The sequence below is a fragment of the Schistocerca gregaria genome, chromosome 4 (assembly GCF_023897955.1).
Source record: "Schistocerca gregaria isolate iqSchGreg1 chromosome 4, iqSchGreg1.2, whole genome shotgun sequence".
NCBI lineage: Eukaryota > Metazoa > Arthropoda > Insecta > Orthoptera > Acrididae > Schistocerca > Schistocerca gregaria.
The window spans coordinates 705,559,957-705,581,055 of NC_064923.1; the positions used below are offsets into that span (position 1 = coordinate 705,559,957).

Genomic DNA, 21,099 nt, shown 5'->3' on the forward strand with positions numbered 1-21,099 from the left:
CACACACACACAGCCACTCCTCACTGCGTGACCCTAGGCTGACTGGTGCTGTTGCAGTAATGTGACGCAGTGAAGAAAGTGGATGAGAAGAGCAGAGACGAATGGCAAATCATTCTACTGTCGATAAGGAACTCAAATTGGGAGCGACTTTGACACATTGTTATTGCCAGGAAATGGAGAAGTTGGTTGGTTGTTCTGGTGCGACTGTCGTTAGCATGTACCGAAAGTTGTTCAGGACAGTGGGAACCAGAATAGGCAAGAAGGTGTTGGATGTCTACAGTTCATCACAGAATGTGGATATCGGAGGCTTCCCCAATCGGTAAAGAAGGGTAGGCAAAGATTTGTAGCACATATGACGACAGAGTAAAAAATCTGATGCAGGCCGAAGCTTTTCGGAGCAAACAATTGAGCACACATTGTTGAAAATGGGGCTCTGTACAGACGACCAATACCTTTTTATGTCATAGCCCAACTACACCGTCAATTAAGATTGCAGTGGTCACGGGATTATCGAGATTTGACCGTGAACGTGTCGGCTGGTCGAGTGAATCGCTTTTCTTGTTACACCAGGATACGACCTCGTGTAGGCGAACGACTGCTTGAGCACACATCGCTCCGTGAATGCAGGATGACTGGTACAGTATTATACTGTGGGAAACATTCACCACGACTCCCATGGGACCTGAGGTCGTAAAAATGGTTCAAGTGGCTCTGAGCACTATGGGACTTAACTTCTGAAGTCATCAGTCCCCTAGATCTTAGAACTACTTAAACCTAACTAAAATAAGGACATCACACACATCCATGCCCGAGGCAGGATTCGAACCTGCGACCGTAGCGGCCGCGCGGCCTGAAGTCGTAATCGAAGGCGTCATGACAGTTATGAACTACATGAACATTATTGTGTACCGCATAAAAGATATGGACAAAAATATGGAGACATCAAAAATACATCACATTATCATGCTTAACAGGGTGTAGGAAAACCGTTGGCATTCAAAACAGCTTTAAGCCGTTCCGGAATGGTTAACTACGGGGCCTACATGGTTTTCATGGGAATCTTATACCATTCGTACTGCAAAGTAGTTGCAAATTCAGGTGACAATGATGGAGGTGGTGAGCGACCACGCACCCTTCTCTCCAAAGTGAATCACAAAACCTGAATGATACTGAGATTTGATGAATGGAGCGTCCGGGGAACTGGGAAAATCCATCCTCATACTCAATAAAAGTTATGGTGTGTGAACAAGGTCTGGGCATCTTGGAATTCAGCGTCACCAGTGAGGAACAAACTTTTTATCATGGGATGGACCTGATCAGCCAAAATGGTCACATTGTCCTCGGCAGTAATGCGTCCTTGCAGGGCACCAGTGAGGCTCATGGAACGGCACGACGCAGTTCCCCAAATCATCACCTAATACCAACGATGTTCCACTCTTATGGAGTAAACTCGACCGATAGTTGGAAACAGTGTGCAACACGACTCATTCCACCAAAAGACTTTCTTCCATTGATCCATAGTGATTCTCTTCGTTTTCAGACAACGAAACAAACAGACAGAATCATTCTGGGGACAGAAACATCTGCCAATTGCTGCAAAAACGCTACAAAATCTAACGCACCAGCTTGTGTGAGAAGATCTGAACACTTTGACCTAGATAAAATATGAAAGTCTCACTTTAGGATTCATGGGAGAGTTCATTTCGACCTTTCACAACAGGTTCAAGATGCTACGTATACGTGAAACACTCTTGAGTGTGTTACAGCTTAATTCCGAGCACAGCACCACGGTTGCTGCGAAACTGCCGATAATTACAAACCAATTAAAAATAAGTAACATGAAGTATGCGCGCAGGGAGACGGTTTCATGATACAGGAATGGAGGGAAACAGCAGAGAACTTGCTGGATAAACTCCTCCATGACAATGCCATGACCACAGACCAGGAACAACACACCACATTACGATAACAGATTGAGGGACTGTACCACACAACAACTGTCATCTGCCCACTTGCGCAAGAGGAGGTTGAGTTAGCGATTGCAAGACTGAAAAAGAAAAAGGCACCTGAAGCAGATGGAATCCACTACAGTTCGTTCCAATGTTAACCTGCATACTAGATGCCCTAAGACACGGCATAGAACCAATCGTTTGGAAGCCAGCCAATTCAATAATGATCAAATAATTCGCGTATGGGACCCGTCAGATCTAAAATATTACAGACCAGTCTGTCTAATAAACACACTAGCAAAGATCCAGGCCCGCTTGGAGCAGCCGCGCGGTTTGAGGTACCATGCCACGGATTGAGAGGTCCCTCCCGCCGGAGGTTCGAGTCATCCCTCGGGCATGGGTGTGTGTGCTGTTCTTAGCATACGTTAGTTTAAGTTAGGTTAAGTAGTGTGTAAGTCTAGGGACTGATGACCCTAGCAGTTTGGTCCCTTAGCAATTCACAGACATTTGAACATTTGAAAGATCCAGGAGAGACTCCTCTGTAACCGGCGTCAGGCGCACATTTCCCTTAGTGGCCCTAGTGCACATCACTTTGGTTTCTGGGAAGACAAATCAATTGATGATGCTATAAACAGAACAATCACAGCAGTTTCAGAAACCACACCAATGTATGCAATTGCAGTAACCATGGACACTGTAGGTACCACTGACGATCTCTGGTGGCCTGCAATGTTCGCGAGGATTAAAGAACTGCAGGTACCTGAGACCCAGTACACAACTTCTTAGACTTATGTAGGGACAGGGTCGTAGAATGGCGCTCGGGCGATCGCAAGGTTATTAAGAAAATAACCAAACGTTGCCCGCAAGGGCCTTTGGGTCCATTTTCTGGGATATATCCACTGAAGCCCTCCTTCAGCTACTGAAACAGACACGAGACCAGATGGAGTAATTGCGTATACGGATGATGAATTAGTTGTCATATCAGCTGACCACAGAGACCACCTAGAAGAGAAAGCAAGTGGAATATTTTTACACAATTATGGAATGATGCAACACGAACAAACTAACAGTCGCAAATATTCTGATGAAGGAATCACTGGAAAATGACGACAGACAAAGCAGAAAAAAATATTACACGAACTAGTAGGTACAAGTTCACCCATTTACAGACTACCAACCACACTGATACGAATGTAACACTGTGCGCTCTTCCATTCAGTTTTGTGCTTTGCTGGGAGTGCACGGGCACACCGACTAAAACTCGCTGCGAACGAGTCAGCTGGCAGGCGGGGGCAGAGAATTGTACTATTAAGACTATCTGCGGCATTTTCCACCACATCAAATGAATCTCTGTGTTTGGAACTGTTAATATACCCAGTCGACATTACGATCAGATATCGTGCAGCATCGTATTGGTTAAAGAGAGGCAGATCTGACAGGATTCAGCAAATTTCCCCAGTACCAAATATGAACAAGCGCCAGTTTATACTCTGGCAAATGGAGACCCGGCAACAAGAATGAGAGGTTAGTGATAAGGGGCGCTGTGTACGCAATATACTCCCCGCTATTCAGGAGCGGCTGAAGATGAGCTGCGCCAACTCTAGCCGTGGAATGGTTGACTTTCTGATCGGATACGGCCCGTATCCCACGTACCTACACCGCATGACAGTCAGCAACGGTTCAAACAGTACATGCGCGGAAACTGGAACCCCAGAAGTGCTTGTAGACTGTTGAACATTCTAGGGCAAACAGGACAACACAGAAATACATTAACAAATAACACCGTACACAACATAGTACGTAACAAAGACACGTGAGTACATTCAACGTACTAGCCAATACAACCTCTACTGCACTATCCACTGTGTACCGGAATAGACGAGTAAACCACAGACAACATAATATGCCTCACAAAGATTAACTCAACAGGATAGACGAATACGAACGATAGACTAAAAAAATCAAGAATCAGTATGCACATGGCACAAAACTCACATAAGCAAATATATAGATGTAACCTAAACATTAAGTAAGCTTAGACACATAAAGGGACCACAAAATAAACCTGTTAGTACCCTATAAAACGTGTATATTAGAATTAGAATGTCTCTACCGCAGAGAGCCACTCTAAACTTGTACATAGGTATGAAGAATTACAATAGTTACAAAAGCTCACATTACAGTAACATTACCAGACAAGCTATACATAACGCATATAAACTAAGTTAAGGATTAAAAGTGAGGGCTATAATAATTCAGCTAATTAAAGGTGTCCGGAAGTCAACGGTTCGACGAACATATCAACACCTTCACACCCGGTCGCCTAAGATGATGGTACTAACCGCTCCCCTCTACTATAAACTGTCATCCATTAAATCTAAATTTTGCCCTATCCTTTTTTTGTTTTCCTTTTGTAACATAAATTCTTAGGTTTAGGTATTTCCATTCCGCAATTAGTTTTAAGTTTACAATTACTTAAAATTGCAACATCATTACACTGAATTAAAATAAGAAGAAGTAACCTGTTCTGTATATGTAAAACATGATATTCTAAATGCACGGCCTGTCTTAGCATCTAGGTGGCAGGTATCGGTAAATGGCAGCAAATAAAATAAGGGTAAAAGAAATCGCTCCATTGTCCAGGCTTTATGGCTTCGGTGCCACGTTTTCCTGTTAAAGGCATTTGCTTCACTGATTGGTGGTTTAGAATTCCAGTTGGCCTTGCAATTCCCAGGTTATGGAACTCTCTTCGTGTTGGTGCCGACAGGGTTCGCGAGTGAGACATTCAGTTCTGCAGCGACTTTTGCAGATGTCGTCCTCTTATTTATCATCACAATCCTCTTCAATGACTCTCTGTAACGATCACTCAACTCAGACTTTCGGCCGCGTTATGACTTCTCAGATGATGTTTTCCCCTTCCTCAGTACGCGGCATAAATCTCTGACCTGGTGCCTCTTGAAGTACAAGATATTTCGGCCACCTTGGTTACGGGAGCACCTGCACAATTTGCCCACGTTCGAATTCACTGATCTCAGGCATAATTCGCTCACAACTACACAGAATATTACACTGACTTGCAAAGTATTGAAGACATTGCGCAGATGCCATTTGTAGTCACGTATAACAGCGTTACTTGCAACCTTGACTGGCATCTACGTTTACCTTAAAGGAAGAGCTTTTTCTCGGTGTTTCTATGTTTTTGTCCAACCCCTGTACATCTCTTCATACTAGATATCTTCCGCGATAGCAGTAGCATCTTCAATCAGGATAACTGTGCCTGTGACAAGAGCAAAATCGTGCTACTGAACTCACGTTGATGTTCGGACCACTAAATTACTCTAATCTGAACTTCATGGAACACATCTTGGACGCTATGAGGCACCTGCTCCACACCCACCAATCACCGGCCCGTAACGTACGGGAACTTCGTTACCTCTGCGTAGACACATGGTTGGTGATACGTACATCCGGAACCCTACCAAGAACTTGTAGAATTTATTCCAAGCAGAATCTCCGATGTATTGTGTTTCCAAGTTGGACCAGCTCACTATTTTACAGATTATCATAATGATTTGGTATACGTATGTGTGTTTCTCCGTATGTGTGTGTGTGTGTTTGTGTCTGTGTGACATTTTGTTGTAAAACCACCACAAGCGCCATTTAGTTTCGACATTAAAATCTTCTGGCACACTTCAATTTTTTCTTGTCTATATCACATGTCTACAATTTTGAACATATTCAAATGTCTACAGCTTTAGAGCATATTCACATGTCTACAATTTTAGAACATATCATATATCTAGATCTGTGAGATAAGGCCTAGCAGACCACCCGATGCCGATCGGCAACCATGTCATCCTTTGCGATATGGCGTTATTTGCGTGTGGTATAGAGAGGCATAGAGGTCAGCGTATCGCTCTGCCCGCCAGGCTACTTTTCTAGAACGAAAACTCCTGGCATTGCCGGGAACTGGACTTGGGTACTCAGTCTGACCTCACAGCTAAGAACTCGCTTTGGAGCACTGCCCGAAAGAATTTTTCTTATCATTACTATCTCTCGTCAGCACAGTCAATATTTCGCCCCCGTATGACTTTGTGCGCGACACGCAAACACGTAAAATACTGCTTTTATCAGACTGTGACATTATTTCCTTCATTATGGCATCCTCCACCCTTCTTCCTCGAAAAGGAACATTTTTTTGCATTTAAGGTGCTTCTTCCGTGTACAGTATTTAGGATAATACCTTCTGTTATTCGTGAAGAACTGTGGGGAACACGTGTCACTGCTGAGCTATCTTACGAAGGTGCGATTACTTGCAACTAGCTACGAGTCTAATCGATAATCGCAACTGGTATAAATGTTTCACTCCTGTATAATTCATCTCTGCTTTACTTCTCCATAAGTACCTAGACTCTCCAGGGGACTCGCACCTAGTGAGTTCGTGGCTGGCAACCACGGGACCCCGAGATGAGTCCTGGCTTCCACTTACCGAGCGAGGTGGCGCAGTGGTTAGACACTGGACTCGCATTCGGGAGGACGACGATTCAATCCCGCGTCCGGCCATCTTGATTTAGGTTTTCCGTGATTACGCTAAATAGCTCCAGGCAAATGCCGGGATGGTTCCTTTCAAAGGGCACGGCTGACTTCCTTCCCCCTCCTTCCCAAATACGATGAGACTGATGCCAGGTTCCTCACTTTTATCTTTCCTGTCTGGCCATCCTCGGCCAACTCTTGTTTTTTCCGACCCTGATCGGCCAATTTTTTCCGACCCTGACGCTATTAGGTTTCGAGGGCTAGGGGTATTTCTTTTCCCAATCCTATACTTCCTCTGGTACCTGGCAGCAGCGGGCACCAGTATCGAATTGATGAACAGAGCAAATGATGCTTCAGATAGATCAAGATCGAAGACTCATGGGCGAAAACAACCATAGTCTAGTTCTTCGGCCATGATAGGAAATGGAAAGACTACCACATTATTATATTTCCTGAACCTTGGATGATGGAGGATAATGATGGCATTTCCTGGAGTAAAATATTCCGCAGATAAACTACTACCCCGTTCGTATCTCCGGGTGGGGAGTATTTTAGGTGGCGTCATCAAAAGAGATGAACATTTTAATTTCAGGATTGGGACGTGGAACGTGAGAACACTTCAAGTTCTCTGAGGCTATGAGCACTGCGATAACGAATAGCTCAGTAGGTAGTTTAGTTGAAGAGAAATGGACATCTCTAAAGTGGGCAGTCACACAAACTGAAAAGAAAAACATCGGTAGAAGGAAAATAACTGGGAAGAAGTCATAGATAAATGAAGACATACATCAACCGACCGACGAAAAAAAGTAAGTATAAAAAACGCAGGAAGACAAATTGTTTACGAGTGAAATTAACAGCAAGTGCAGGGAAGCTAAGGCGAAACGGCTGCATGAAAAATGTGAATAAATAATTGTCGGAGGGACTAACTCAACATACAAAAAAGTCAAACAACCTTCGATGAAAGTAAAAGCAAGTGCGGTAATATTAAGAGTGCAATGGGAATTCACTGCTAAACGCAGAAGAGAGCGTGTAGTTGGAAAGAGCGCATTGAAGGCTTGTATAAGGGAGAGAAGTCGACAGGGAAGAGGTAGGGGATCAATTATTAGAAAAAGGATTAAAAAAGCTTTGGACGATATAAGGTCAGACATGACAGATGGGACAGATGATAAACTATCGGAATTTCCAAACTCACTAGAGGATGTTTCCACAAAACGACTATTGACGTTCGTGTGTAGAAGGTATCTGACTGACAATATACTATTAGACTTTTGGAGAAACATGATTCACACAATTTCGAAGATTGCAAGAGACGATAAGTGTGAGAATTAACGCAGAATCAACTTACCAACTCATGTATTCAAGTTGCTGACAGAAGAGTAGAAAAGAAAACTGAGAACCTGGTATATGACGATCAGTTTGATTTTTAGGAAAGGTAAAGGCACCAGAGATCAACTCTGTTGCGGCTGATAATGGAAACAAGACTAAAGAAGGATCAAGACACGTTCGTAGGATTTGTAGACCTGGAGAAAGCGTTAGACAATGGAAAATGCTGTAATATGTTTGAAACTCCGACAAAAATGAAGGTAACCTACAGGGAAAGAAGGGTAATATGCAATATGTGCAAGAACCAAGAGGGAACAGTAAGAGGGAAGACCAAGAACGAAGAGCTCGAATTAAAAAGGGTGTAAGATAGGGACGCGGTCGTTCACTCCTATTGTTCACTCCAATGGCGGAAGTAAGGGTATGCTTCAAGACTGGGATTAAAATTCAATGATGATTCGCTAATGACATTGCTATCCTCAGTGAAATTGAAGAAGAATTAAATGATCTGTTGAAATGAAGGAACAATATAATAAGAACAGAATATGGATTGAAAGTGGAAAGAAGACGAAAGTAATGATGAATAGCAGAAACGAGAACAGCGAGGAACTTAACATCAGTATTGATGGTCACAAGTAGATGAAGTTAAGAAATTCTGCTAATTAGGCAGCAAAATAAGCCATTATGGACGGAGCAAGGAGTGTAAAGCAGATCGGCACTGACAAAAAGGGCATTCCTGGCCAAGAGAAGTCTACTAGAATACCCCTAATTTGAGGAAGAAATTTCTGAGAATGTTTGTTAGGAACATAGCATTATGTGGCAATGAGACATTACCTGAGGAAAAACTGGTGTTGAAAATTAGGTGGACTGATAAAGTAAGAAATGAAAATTTTCTGCATAGAATTGGAGAGCAAAGGAATATATGGAAAACGCTAACAAGGAGAAGGGACAGGATGATAGGACATCTGTTAAGGTATCAGCGAGTAACTTCCATGGTATTAGAGGGAGCAATAGGGGGTAAAAACTGCAGAGGAAGATAGAGATTTGGAATACAGCAAATAATTGACGACGTAGGTTGCAATTCACACATTCCGACATGAAAAGTTTGCCGCAGCCGAGGGCATCTTGGCGGGCGGCATAAACTGGAAGTAAGTCTCATTTTGTATGATCTGCACGTCTGCATGACAATAGTCGAAACCAGTCACATCCATAAAATATCAAGGAATATGTGTACGGAGCGATTTAAAGTGGAACAACCACACAAAATTAGTGGCAGGTAAGGAGTTTGCCAGGCTGAGATTCATTGGAAGAATTCTCAGAAAATGTAGTCCATCCAACCCTCGTTTGACTAATACTGGATACGTGCCAAATATGATTGATAGAGGAAATAAATGATATCATCATAAGAGCAACACTACACCTCCTCCTCCCCCGCCCCCACCCTCAATGAACCATGGACCTCGCCATGGTTGGGGAGGCTTGCGTCCCTCAGCGACACAGATATCCATACCGTAGGTGTAACTAGAACGAAGCGGTACCTTTTGAGAGGCGAGACAAACGTATGGAACCTGAAGAGGGGCAGTAGCCTTTACAGTAGTTGCAGGGGCGACAGTCTGGATAATTGACTGATCTGGCCTTGTAACATTAACCAAAACGGCCTTTCTGTGCTGGTACTGCGAACAGCTGAAAGCAAGGGGAAATTACAGCCGTAATTTTTCATGAGGGTATGCAGCTTTATTGTATGGTTGAATGATGATGGCGTCCTCTTGGGTGAAATATTCCGGACTCCTCCATTCGGATCTCCGGGTGGGGAGACGTCGTTATCAGGAGAAACAAAACTGGCGATCTATGGATCGGAGCGTGGAATGTCAGATCCTGTAATCGGGCAGGTAGGTTAGAAAATTTAAAAACGACAATGGATAGGTTAAAGTAAGATATAGTGAGAATTAGTGATGTTCGGTGGCGGGGAGAAAAAGACTTCTTGTCAGGTGAATACAGGGTTATAAAAACAAAATCAAATAGGGGTAATGCAGGAGTAGGTTTAATAATGAATAGGAAAATAGGAGCGCGGATAAGCTACTATGAACTACATATTGAAAGTATTTTTGCAGCCAAGATAAACACGAAGCCCCACGCCTATCACAGTAGTAAACGTTTGTGTGTTAACTAGCTCCGTAGATGACGAAGAGATTGAAGAAATGTATAATGAGATAAAACAAATTATTCAGATAGTGAAAGGAGACGAAAATTTAATGCCCATGTATGACTGCAATTCGATACTAGAAAGAGGAAAAGAAGGAAAAGCAATAGGAGAATATGGAATGGGAGTGAGGAATGAAAGAGGAAGCCGTCTGGTTGAATTTTGCACAGAGCATAACTTAATCATAGCCAACACTTGGTGTAAGAATAATGAAAGAAGGTTGTATATATGGCAGAGTCATGGAGACACTGGAGGGTTTCAAATAGATTTTATAATAGTAAAAACAGAGATTTAGGAACCAGATTTTAAACTGTAACACATTTCCTGAGGCAGATGTGAACTCTGGCCACAATTTATTGGTTATGAACTGTAGGTTAAACCTGAAGAAACTGCAAAATAGGTGGGAATTTAAGGAGATGAGACGGGATAAACTGAAAGAACCAGAGGTTGCAGAGACTTTCAGAGAGAGCATTGCCAACGATTGACAAGAAAGGGGGAAGAGACACGGTCGAAGAAGAATGGATAGCTTTGAGAGATGAAATAGTGAAGGCAGCAGAGGATCAAGTCGGTAAAAAGACGGGGACTAGTAGAAATCCTCGGGTAACAGAAGAGATACTGAATTTAATTGATCAAAGGAGAAAATATAAAAATACAGTAAATGAAGCAGGCAAAAAGGAATACAAACGTCTCAAAAATGAAATCGACAGGAAGAGCAAAATGGCTAACAAGGATGGCTATAGGACAAATGTATGAATGTAGAGGCATATATTACTAGGGGTAAGATAGACATACTGAGCATAGGAGACCGCATCTCGTGGTCGTACGGTAGCGTTCTCGCTTCCCACGCCCGGGTTCCCGGGTTCGATTCCCGGCGGGGTCAGGGATTTTCTCTGCCTCGTGATGGCTGGGTGTTGTGTGATGTCCTTAGGTTAGTTAGGTTTAAGTAGTTCTGAGTTCTAGGGGACTGATGACCATAGACGTTAAGTCCCATAGTGCTCAGAGCCATCTGAACCATTTTTTGAGTATAGGAAAGTTAAAAAAAAAAACAGTTTTAAGCAAAGAAGGGAAAGCAGAGAGGTGGAGGAGTAAATAGAGGGTGTACATAAGGGTGACGTACTTGTGGGAAATATTATGGAAATGGAAGAGGACGTAGGTGACGATGAAATGGGAAATATGATACTGCGTGAAAAATTTGATAGGGCATTGAAAGACTTAAGTCGAAACAAGGCCTCTGGAGTAGACAAAATTTCATTAGAACTACTGATAGCCTTGGATGAGCCAGCCATGACAAAACTCTACTATCTGGGTAGGAAGATGTATGAGGCAGGTGTAATACCCTCAGACTTAAAGAAGAATATAATAATTCCAATGCCAAAGAAAGCAGACGCTGACAGATGTGAAAATAGCCGAACTATCAATTTAATAAGTCAGAATTGCAAAATACTAACACTTATTCTTTACAGATGAATGAAAAACTGGTAGAAACTGACCTCGGGGACGAGCAGTTTGGATTCCGTAGAAATGCTGGATCACGTGAGGCGATACTGACCCTATGACTTATTTTAGAAGGTAGGTTAAGGAAAGGCATCTCTAGACTCAGGGAAAGCTTTTGACGATATTGACTGTAATAGTCTCTTTCAAATTCTGAAAGTGTCAGGGGTCAAATACAGGGAGCGAAGGCGATTTACAATTTGTACAGAAACCAGTTGGCAATTATAAGAGTCAACAGACACGAAAGGGAAGCAGTGGTTGAGAAGGGAGCGAGGCATGGTTGTAGTCTATCCCCAGTGTTGTTCAATCTGTATATTAAGCAAGGAGTAAAGGAAACAAAAGAAAAACTAGGAATAGGAATTAAAATCCAGAGAGAAGAAATAAAAACCTTGAGGTTTGCCGATGACATTGTAATTCTGTCAGAGACAGCAAAGGACTGGAAGAGCATTGAACGGAATGGATAGTGTCTTGACAAGAGGATATAAGATGAACATAAACAAAAGCAAAACAAGAATAATGGAATGGAGTCAAATTAAATCAGGTGATGCTGAGGGAATTAGATTAGGAAACGAGACACTTAAAACCGTAGATACGTTTTGCTATTTGGGGAGCAAAATAGCTGATTATGCTCTAAGTAGAGTGGGTATCAAATGTAGACTGGCAATGGCAAGGAAAGCGTTTCTGAAGACGAGAAATTTATTAACATCGAATATAGATGTAAGTGTTGGAAGTCTTTTCTGAAAGTGTAGCCATGTATGGAAGTGAAACATGGACGATAAATAGTTTGGACAAGAAGAGAACAAAAGCTTTCAAAATGTGGTGCTACAGAGGAATGCTGAAGATTAGATGGGTAGATGACGTAACTAATGAGGAGGTACTAATAGACTTGTGGAGAAAAGGAATTGGTGGCACAACTTGACTAGAAAAAGGAGTTGGTTGGTAGGACACATTCTGAGGCATCAAGGGATCACCAGTTAGTACTGGAGGGAAACGCGGAGGGTAAAAATCGTAGAGGGAGACCAAGGGATGAATACGTTAAGCAGATTCAGAAGGATGTAAGTTGCAGTAGTTACTCGGAGATGAAGAACCTTGCACAGGATAGAGTGGCCTGGAGAGCTGCATCAAACCAGTCTCTGGACTGGAGACAACTACAACACAAAGAGCAACACGTTTCATTGCCAGTTAATTTTGTAAGCGCGAAACCGTCAGAGAGATGGTAGGCCAAAGGCAGTAGCAGGCGCTGCAAGAGACGCGTCATGCACCATTTAGTGGTTTACTGTTAAAGTTCCAAGACCGTACGTTCCTAGAAGAGTCAGCCAATATATTGATTCCTCCCATGATTATCCTGCCGAAAGACCATGAAGATAAAACTGACAGATTCGAGCTCACAAAGCAGCTTATGAACAATCGTTCTTCCCGCGGACCTTTCGGTACTGGAACATGAACGGTAGGAATTGAGAGTGATACACGAAGTACCCTCCGCTATGTATCATAATTTTGCATGCGGGGTATGGAAGTAAATGCATAGGAAGGGTTAGATTGTATGAAATGCAAGGGACTTAGGCCGGTCGCAGTGGCCGAGCGGTTCTAGGCGCTTCAGTCTGGGACCGCGCTACCGCTACGATAGCAGGTTCGAATCCTGCTTTGGGCATGGATGTGTGTGATGTCCTTAGGTTAGCTAGGTTTAAGTAGTTCTAAGTTCTAGGGGACTGATGGCCTCAGAAGTTAAGTCCCATAGTGCTCAGAGCCATTTTTTTTGCAAGGGACTTAAAGATAGGTCGAGGACAGATAGCAATAAAAATTTCAGTTACTTCTGTTTACTAGTTAAGAAGTTTAATGATCCATTAAGTTATACCATGAATAACTCCGTATCACCAGATGGAGTCCAGTATATTGTGACTATTACTACGAAATTCCCACGGATATCTCTTTGTAAAGCACAAGTTTGAAATTCTATTCTCTGATAAGTCTACGAGTATCAGTGTTTTCATATTTTTATTCCTACTTAATATAAGTTGAAACTAAGCTTTCTGCTTCACTTTTCAGAGCGGTTTGTGCTGCCCTGAATACTCGTCAATCCCAATGTAAGGTGAGCATAGCGAAACAAAACACAACTACACAATCACTAGTAGCCCTTTGACTGCCGTTGACCGTCACAGAAATCCATCGCTGACGTGTTCATGCGTCATTTGACTGCAGTAGAATTTTTGCGACAAGCGGTTATTTATCACTTAGTGCTAGTGGAAAATGTTTGGAAATTTGTGGTAAGTTCTATGGGACCAAACTGCTGGGGCCATCGGTCCCTAGGCTTAAACACTTACGCTAAGAACAACAGACACACCTATGTCCGAGGAAGGACTCGAACCTCCGACGGGGGCAGCCGCGCGATCCATGACAAGTCGTCCAAGACCGCACGACTACCCCGCGCGGCAACGGTAGTAGCATACGAAGTTCACTGGAGAGCAGCACTACTAAAGAACCGTCATGACGGATGAAAAGCTCCTGATTATCGATGTGATAGATATAGATGGATAATTATACTGAAGAATCGCTATCTTTATGAAAATGTTGGAAGAAGAAGAGCCGGCCGCCATGGCCGAGCTGTTCTAGGCGCTTCAGTCCGGAACGGTGCGACTGCTACAGTCGTAGGTTCGAATTTTGCGTCGGGCATGGATGTGTGTGATGTCCTTAGGTTGGTTAGGTTTAAGTAATTCTAAGTTCTAGGGGAATGATGACCTCATATGTTAAGTTCCATAGTGCTCAGAAGCATTTGGACCATTTCAAGAAGAAGATTCTATTGTGAATTGTTTTCTATCCACACGTGTTGATTTTCAGTCTCCACGATCTGTAAATACTACTGCAGTGCTGACGACATCAAGAAGGCAAACGCCACTAGTTTCAATTAAACGAAGAACTGATCATCCTGGGATGAAGAAGCCACACAGCCAACATGCAAAACACAAATGAAACGGAAGCGTGCAAATATAAATAAAAAACAGTATCCATTTGACAGATCCTGACCAGATCTGAAAGCTCACGTAAATATAAATGAAAGTTATCTATGTTTCTTTGTAGTTTTTGCAAATTCAAAAATTTTTGGGGATATTTACCAGGAAACAAGTACTATCCCTATCCATTACCCTGTGTATAAACAAAGAAAATTCGAGAGTGAGCAGTAGATTGACACAAATGTTTCTGAAATTGTTTTTATTGCGTCTTATTTTCTTATGGCACGAGCAAAAATGTTAAATTCGAGTGAATATTGGTGGGCAGATCCTTTGTTGCAAATCCTGATTTTTTCCAAAGATCTTCCTTTTCTGTCTCTGTTGCACTTTAATGACACCTCAAAACGGGGATTATTTTTCGAAAACCTGCCTTATTAATCACTTTTTCGACAAGTTTTCAAGGAAACCTTCCACGCCTTTGAAAAACTCTATAGAGACAAATCCTGATGCCTTTCAAAGATTGTTGAAAATAAAGCAGTATATACATGCAAAGAAAAGCAGATTTGGCATTAAAAGTTTTCTAATTTGTTACTCTGGCATAAATAACGTACTGGAGATAGTTGATTTTGTTGGTGCAGGAACAGACGATAATAATGGTACTGGAGTAGTTGAAAAACAGTTGTCATATTACTCCAACGATATCTGGACGATGGACATAGTTTGTTCGTCGATAGTTGGTATACAACTACAGATCATATTTTGTTGGCTGTATGACAGAACAACAAACGCGCGTGGGACAGTTTGGTGAAAACCCAAGTAAATGTCACTGATGCAGGAGAAATCGAAGAAAGGAGATATAACAGTACGAAAAAGTACACGACATGCCAAGTCCGACAGAAAATTTGTGTTCGGAAACTAACAAAGTTATCTTGTAAGGAACGCACCGTAACAATGTGCGCCTTTCAGTGCTTTACAATTTACGTAAAACAGCTCCAGTAGTAAATTATCGCGTTTACCCTTATTTTAAGAGAATATAAGAGTATGTGTAAATTATGTAGATAATACTCCTAACTCTCTCTCTCTCTCCCCCCTAAAAAAGAAAAAAAATACTTAGAATTGGCGTGCGCGTCGTTCCACCTGTATTCAGCACACGACGATCGTCCCCAGAGTCTCGCAAGTACCAGTCAAAGGGTTAATACCTAGACAAACGAGACACAAATAGCAAGCCATATCACCACACTTTGGCGGTTCGTTGCACGTTACTGATCATTTTATTTGGCAATTACGAGCAATTATCGATCTATCTTGATTTACACATACACACACACACACACACACACACACACGCGCGCGCGCGCGCGCGCGTACAACAGTTAATAAAAGCACTTGCGATCGACGGACAGATCACACGGCTTTGTAATATATTGCTGCAATCTATCGCTCATGTGTGGAGCTCATAAGAAAGTTTTATCAGAATGCACGCAACAGTAAATAAACGCACTTACGGTCGACGGACAGATCACACGACTTTGTAATATATTGCTGCAATCTATCGCTCATGTGTGGAGCTCATAAGAAAGTTTTATCAGAATGCACGCAACAGTAAATAAACGCACTTACGGTCGACGGACAGATCACACGACTTTGTAATATATTGCTGCAATCTATTGCTCATGTGTGGAGCTCATAAGAAAGTTTTATCAGAATGCATCTGCCTGGAGCCGATCATAGGAAATCTTATACCACTGCAAATTAGAAGAGTCAACCAAGTGTCCATGCCTGTTGAGGAAGCAAAAACACAAAGTGGTAGTAGTTTCTCACCTTTTGGTCCTGGAGTGTGGCAGCGTCTCGCAGCTGCAGAGGACGGCCAGGAACATCAGCACCAGTAGCGTGAGCACCACCTGCAACACCAACACGATGCTCACCAGAGAAAGCCACAACTACCAATTAAAAGCAACAGTCTACAGATGATGGCTAGAGTGGTCGCTATAGCAAGCAGAAATACACTCCTGGAAATGGAAAAAAGAACACATTGACACCGGTGTGTCAGACCCACCATACTTGCTCCGGACACTGCGAGAGGGCTGTACAAGCAATGATCACACGCACGGCACATCGGACACACCAGGAACCGCGGTGTTCGCCGTCTAATGGCGCTAGCTGCGCAGCATTTGTGCACCGCCGCCGTCAGTGTCAGCCAGTTGGCCGTGGCATACGGAGCTCCATCGCAGTCTTTAACACTGGTAGCATGAAGCGACAGCGTGGACGTGAACCGTATGTGCAGTTGACGGACTTTGAGCGAGGGCGTATAGTGGGCATGCGGGAGGCCGGGTGGACGTACCGCCGAATTGCTCAACACGTGGGGCGTGAGGTCTCCACAGTACATCGATGTTGTCGCCAGTGGTCGGCGGAAGGTGCACGTGCCCGTCGACCTGGGACCGGACCGCAGCGACGCACGGATGCACGCCAAGACCGTAGGATCCTACGCAGTGCCGTAGGGGACCGCACCGCCACTTCCCAGCAAATTAGGGACACTGTTGCTCCTGGGGTATCGGCGAGGACCATTCGCAACCGTCTCCATGAAGTTGGGCTACGGTCCCGCACACCGTTAGGCCGTCTTCCGCTCACGCCCCAACATCGTGCAGCCCGCCTCCAGTGGTGTCGCGACAGGCGTGAATGGAGGGACGGATGGAGACGTGTCGTCTTCAGCGATGAGAGTCGCTTCTGCCTTGGTGCCAATGATGGTCTTATGCGTGTTTGGCCTGTTACCTGGAGCTGCAGTAACGGGTGTCGCATATACAGGGTGTTTCAAAAATGACCGGTATATTTGGAACGGCAATACAAACTAAACGAGCAGCGATAGAAATACACCGTTTGTTGCATTATGCTTGGGACAACAGTACATTTTCAGGCAGACAAACTTTCGAAATTACAGTAGTTACAATTGTCAACAACAGATGGCGCTGCGGTCTGGGAAACTCTATAGTATGATATTTTCCACATATCCACCATGCGTAGCAATAATATGGCGTAGTCTCCGAATGAAATTACCCGAAACCTTTGACAACGTGTCTGGCGGAATGGCTTCACATGCAGATGAGATGTACTGCTTCAGCTGTTCAATTGTTTCTGGATTCTGGCGGTACACCTGGTCTTCCAAGTGTCCTCACAGAAAGAAGTCACAGGGGTTCATGTCTGGCGAATAGGGAGGCCAATCCACGCCGCCTCCTGTATGTTTCGGATAGCCCAAAGCAATCACACGATCATCGAAATATTCATTCAGGAAATTAAAGACGTCGGCCGTGCGATGTGGCCGGGCACCATCTTGCATAAACCATGAGGTACTCGCAGTGTCGTCTAAGGCAGTTTGTACCGCCACAAATTCACGAAGAATGTCCAGATAGCGTGATGCAGTAATCGTTTTGGATCTGAAAAATGGGCCAATGAGTCCTTTGGAAGAAATGGCGGCCCAGACCATTACTTTTTGAAGATGCAGGGACGATGGGACTGCAACATGGGGCTTTTCGGTTCCCCATATGCACCAGTTCTGTTTATTGACGAAGCCGTCCAGGTAAAAATAAGCTTCGTCAGTAAACCAAATGCTGCCCACATGCATATCGCCGTCATCAATCGTGTGCACTATATCGTTAGCGAATGTCTCTCGTGCAGCAATGGTAGTGGCGCTGAGGGGTTGCCGCGTTTGAATTTTGTATGGATAGAGGTGTAAACTCTGGCGCATGAGACGATACGTGGACGTTGGCGTCATTTAGACCGCAGCTGCAACACAGCGAACGGAAACCCGAGGCCGCTGTTGGATCACCTGCTGCACTAGCTGCGCGTTGCCCTCTGTGGTTGCCGTACGCGGTCGCCCTACCTTTCCAGCACGTTCATCCGTCACGTTCCCAGTCCGTTGAAATTTTTCAAACAGATCCTTTATTGTATCGCTTTTCGGTCCTTTGGTTACATTAAACCTCCGTTGAAAAGTTCGTCTTGTTGCAACAACACTGTGTTCTAGGCGGTGGAATTCCAACACCAGAAAAATCCTCTGTTCTAAGGAATAAACCATGTTGTCCACAGCACACTTGCACGTTGTGAACAGCACACGCTTACAGCAGAAAGACGACGTACAGAATGGCGCACCCACAGACTGCGTTGTCTTCTATATCTTTCACATCACTTGCAGCGCCATCTGTTGTTGAAAATTGTAACTACTGTAATTTCGAAAGTTTGTCCGCCTGAACATGTACTGTTGTGCCAAGCATATTCCAACAAACGGTGTATTTCTATCTCTGCTCGTTTAGTTTTTATTGCCGCTTCAAAAATACCGGTAATTTTTGAAACATCCTGTAGTTAGTTAAAAAAAAATTAGAGATTAACTGCTTTTTTTCATGTCTTACACAGTCGTATCAGTTGAGTGGCGTCATACATGTCCCGCATGCACCCCCAAGCGTGGTACTCTGAGGATACAGAACAATATTTTGTTCTCAATTAACTGAAGTTTCTGGAGGTGAATGTACCCCAAGTGGTACTAGTGTAGAGGAGGTCCAGGAAGACTGGACTGTTGTCTTTCGTTCCACGTCGTGTCTAGTTTAAGAATGTGGTGAGAGCTTTCGCCGTCTGGAGATATTTCTCACGTTTACCTTGAACATGGCTGCAGAAAAAGAATAAGCTGACATCTAAAGCGATCTCAAGGCATCTAACTTGGCGGGCCATGGAATCCTGTGACCATACTAATTAATATAGTCTGGGTCGTTTCTTAGAGTAATAGATGGTTGTTGTCTTGTTGCCGCTTAGAATAATCTTATTGGCTCTGTACCAATTTGACCGCACATTTAATTTGTTTTTGCAGACGGGCAACACTGACACAGTGTTTCGTACCAATCATAAAAATCGCGACATCGTCGACGATTTAAGCGAGTTTCACTTTGGCTCCTTAGGGTAGGTAATTGAAGTACACATTGAGTAAAGTCGGTGACAGAAGAGATTCCGTTGGGATAACGGTGGATTAAGTCTTCTGGCAGGAGCGTAGCGTTCGAAAGAACTATATCTCTAACGTCTATCAGTTGTAGAATTTTGGAACACGTCTTGTGTTCGAGTATAATACTTTTCTGGAGACTAGAAATCTACTCTGTAGGAATCAGCATGGGTTTCGAAAAAGACGGTCGTGTGAAACCCAGCTCGCGCTATTCGTCCACGAGACTCAGAGGGCCATAGACACAGGTTACCAGGTAGATGCCGTGTTTCTTGACTTCCGCAAGGCGTTCGATACAGTTCCCCACAGTCGATTAATGAATAAAGTAAGAATATATGGACTATCAGACCAATTGTGGGATTGGATTGAAGAGTTCCTAGATAACAGAACGCAGCTTGCCATTCTCAATGGAGAGAAGTCTTCCGAAGTAAGAGTGATTTCAGGTGTGCCGCAGGGGAGTGTCGTAGGATCGTTGCTATTCACTATATACATAAATGACCTTGTGGATGATATCGGAAGTTCACTGAGGTTTTTTGCGGATGATGCTGTGGTATATCGAGAGGTTATAACAATGGAAAATTGTACTGAAATGCAGGAGGATCTGCAGCGAATTGACGCATGACTACATTGAATCTCAATGTAGACAATTGTAAAGTGCTGTGAATACATAGAAAGGAAGATCCATTATCATTTAGCTACAATATAGCAAGTCAGCAACTGGAAGCAGTTAATCCCATAAATTGTCTGGGAGTACGCATTCAGAGTGATTTAAGATAGAATGATCATATAAAGTTGATCGTCGGTAAAGCAGATGCCAGACTGAGATTCATTGGAGGAACACTAAGGAAATGCAATCCGAAAACAAAGAAAGTAGGTTACAGTACGCTTGTTCGCCCACTGCTTGAATACTGCTCAGCAGTGTGGGATCCGTACCATATAGGGTTGATAGAAGAGATAGAGAAAACCCAACGGAGAGCAGCGCGCTTCGTTACAGGATCATTTAGTAATCGCGAAAGCGTTACGGAGATGATAGATAAACTCCAGTGGAAGACTCTGCAGGAGAGACGCTCAGTAGCTCGGTACGGGCTTTAGTTAAAATTTCGAGAACATACCTTCACCGAAGAGTCAAGCAGTATATTGCTCCCTCCTACGTATATCTCACAAAGAGACCATGAGGATAAAATCAAACAGATCAGAGCCCACGCAGAGGCATATCGACAATCCTTCTTTCCACGAACAATACGAGACTGGAATAGAAGGGAGAACCGATAGAGGTATTCAAGGCACCGTCCGCCACACACCGTCAGGTGGCTTGCGGAGTATGGATGTAGATGTAGATGTAGAATGCTGACAGTATTTGTAGACAGAGACTGGCACAGCCTGTAGTAGTAAAATTGAGTACGCATGAAAATATATCTGCTGCATGCTGTAAGAGTATAGTGTTGTGTCTTTGATTCTGTGGACATTCGAGATAGATCCGTAGTGAAGAAGTGTGCTTATTTCAGTTAGGAAATTCTGAAGTGGCCAACAGTTTCATGGATGAGTGAAGCGTTTTGCAGTGTGCGGAATAAGTGTCTTGCGGGAGTGGTAAGGGGTTACAGATGCGGCGATCTGTCCAGGGTGAGCTGAAACTTCATCGACAAAATTTTGGAAGTTGTTCACTAATACTTCTAGAATCTTTTGCTATAA

The 21,099-nt window shown here is 43.5% G+C and overlaps 1 protein-coding gene across 1 annotated transcript in view; it reads right to left on the minus strand.

Annotated features, from left to right (window-relative positions):
• Positions 1 to 21,099, minus strand: part of LOC126266976 (uncharacterized) — a 182,735-nt gene that overhangs the window by 25,853 nt on the left and 135,783 nt on the right. The window contains exon 2 of the mRNA XM_049971711.1: positions 16,260 to 16,339. Within this exon, the coding sequence (XP_049827668.1) occupies positions 16,260 to 16,339 (80 nt within the window). The remainder of the gene's footprint in view (positions 1 to 16,259; positions 16,340 to 21,099) is intronic.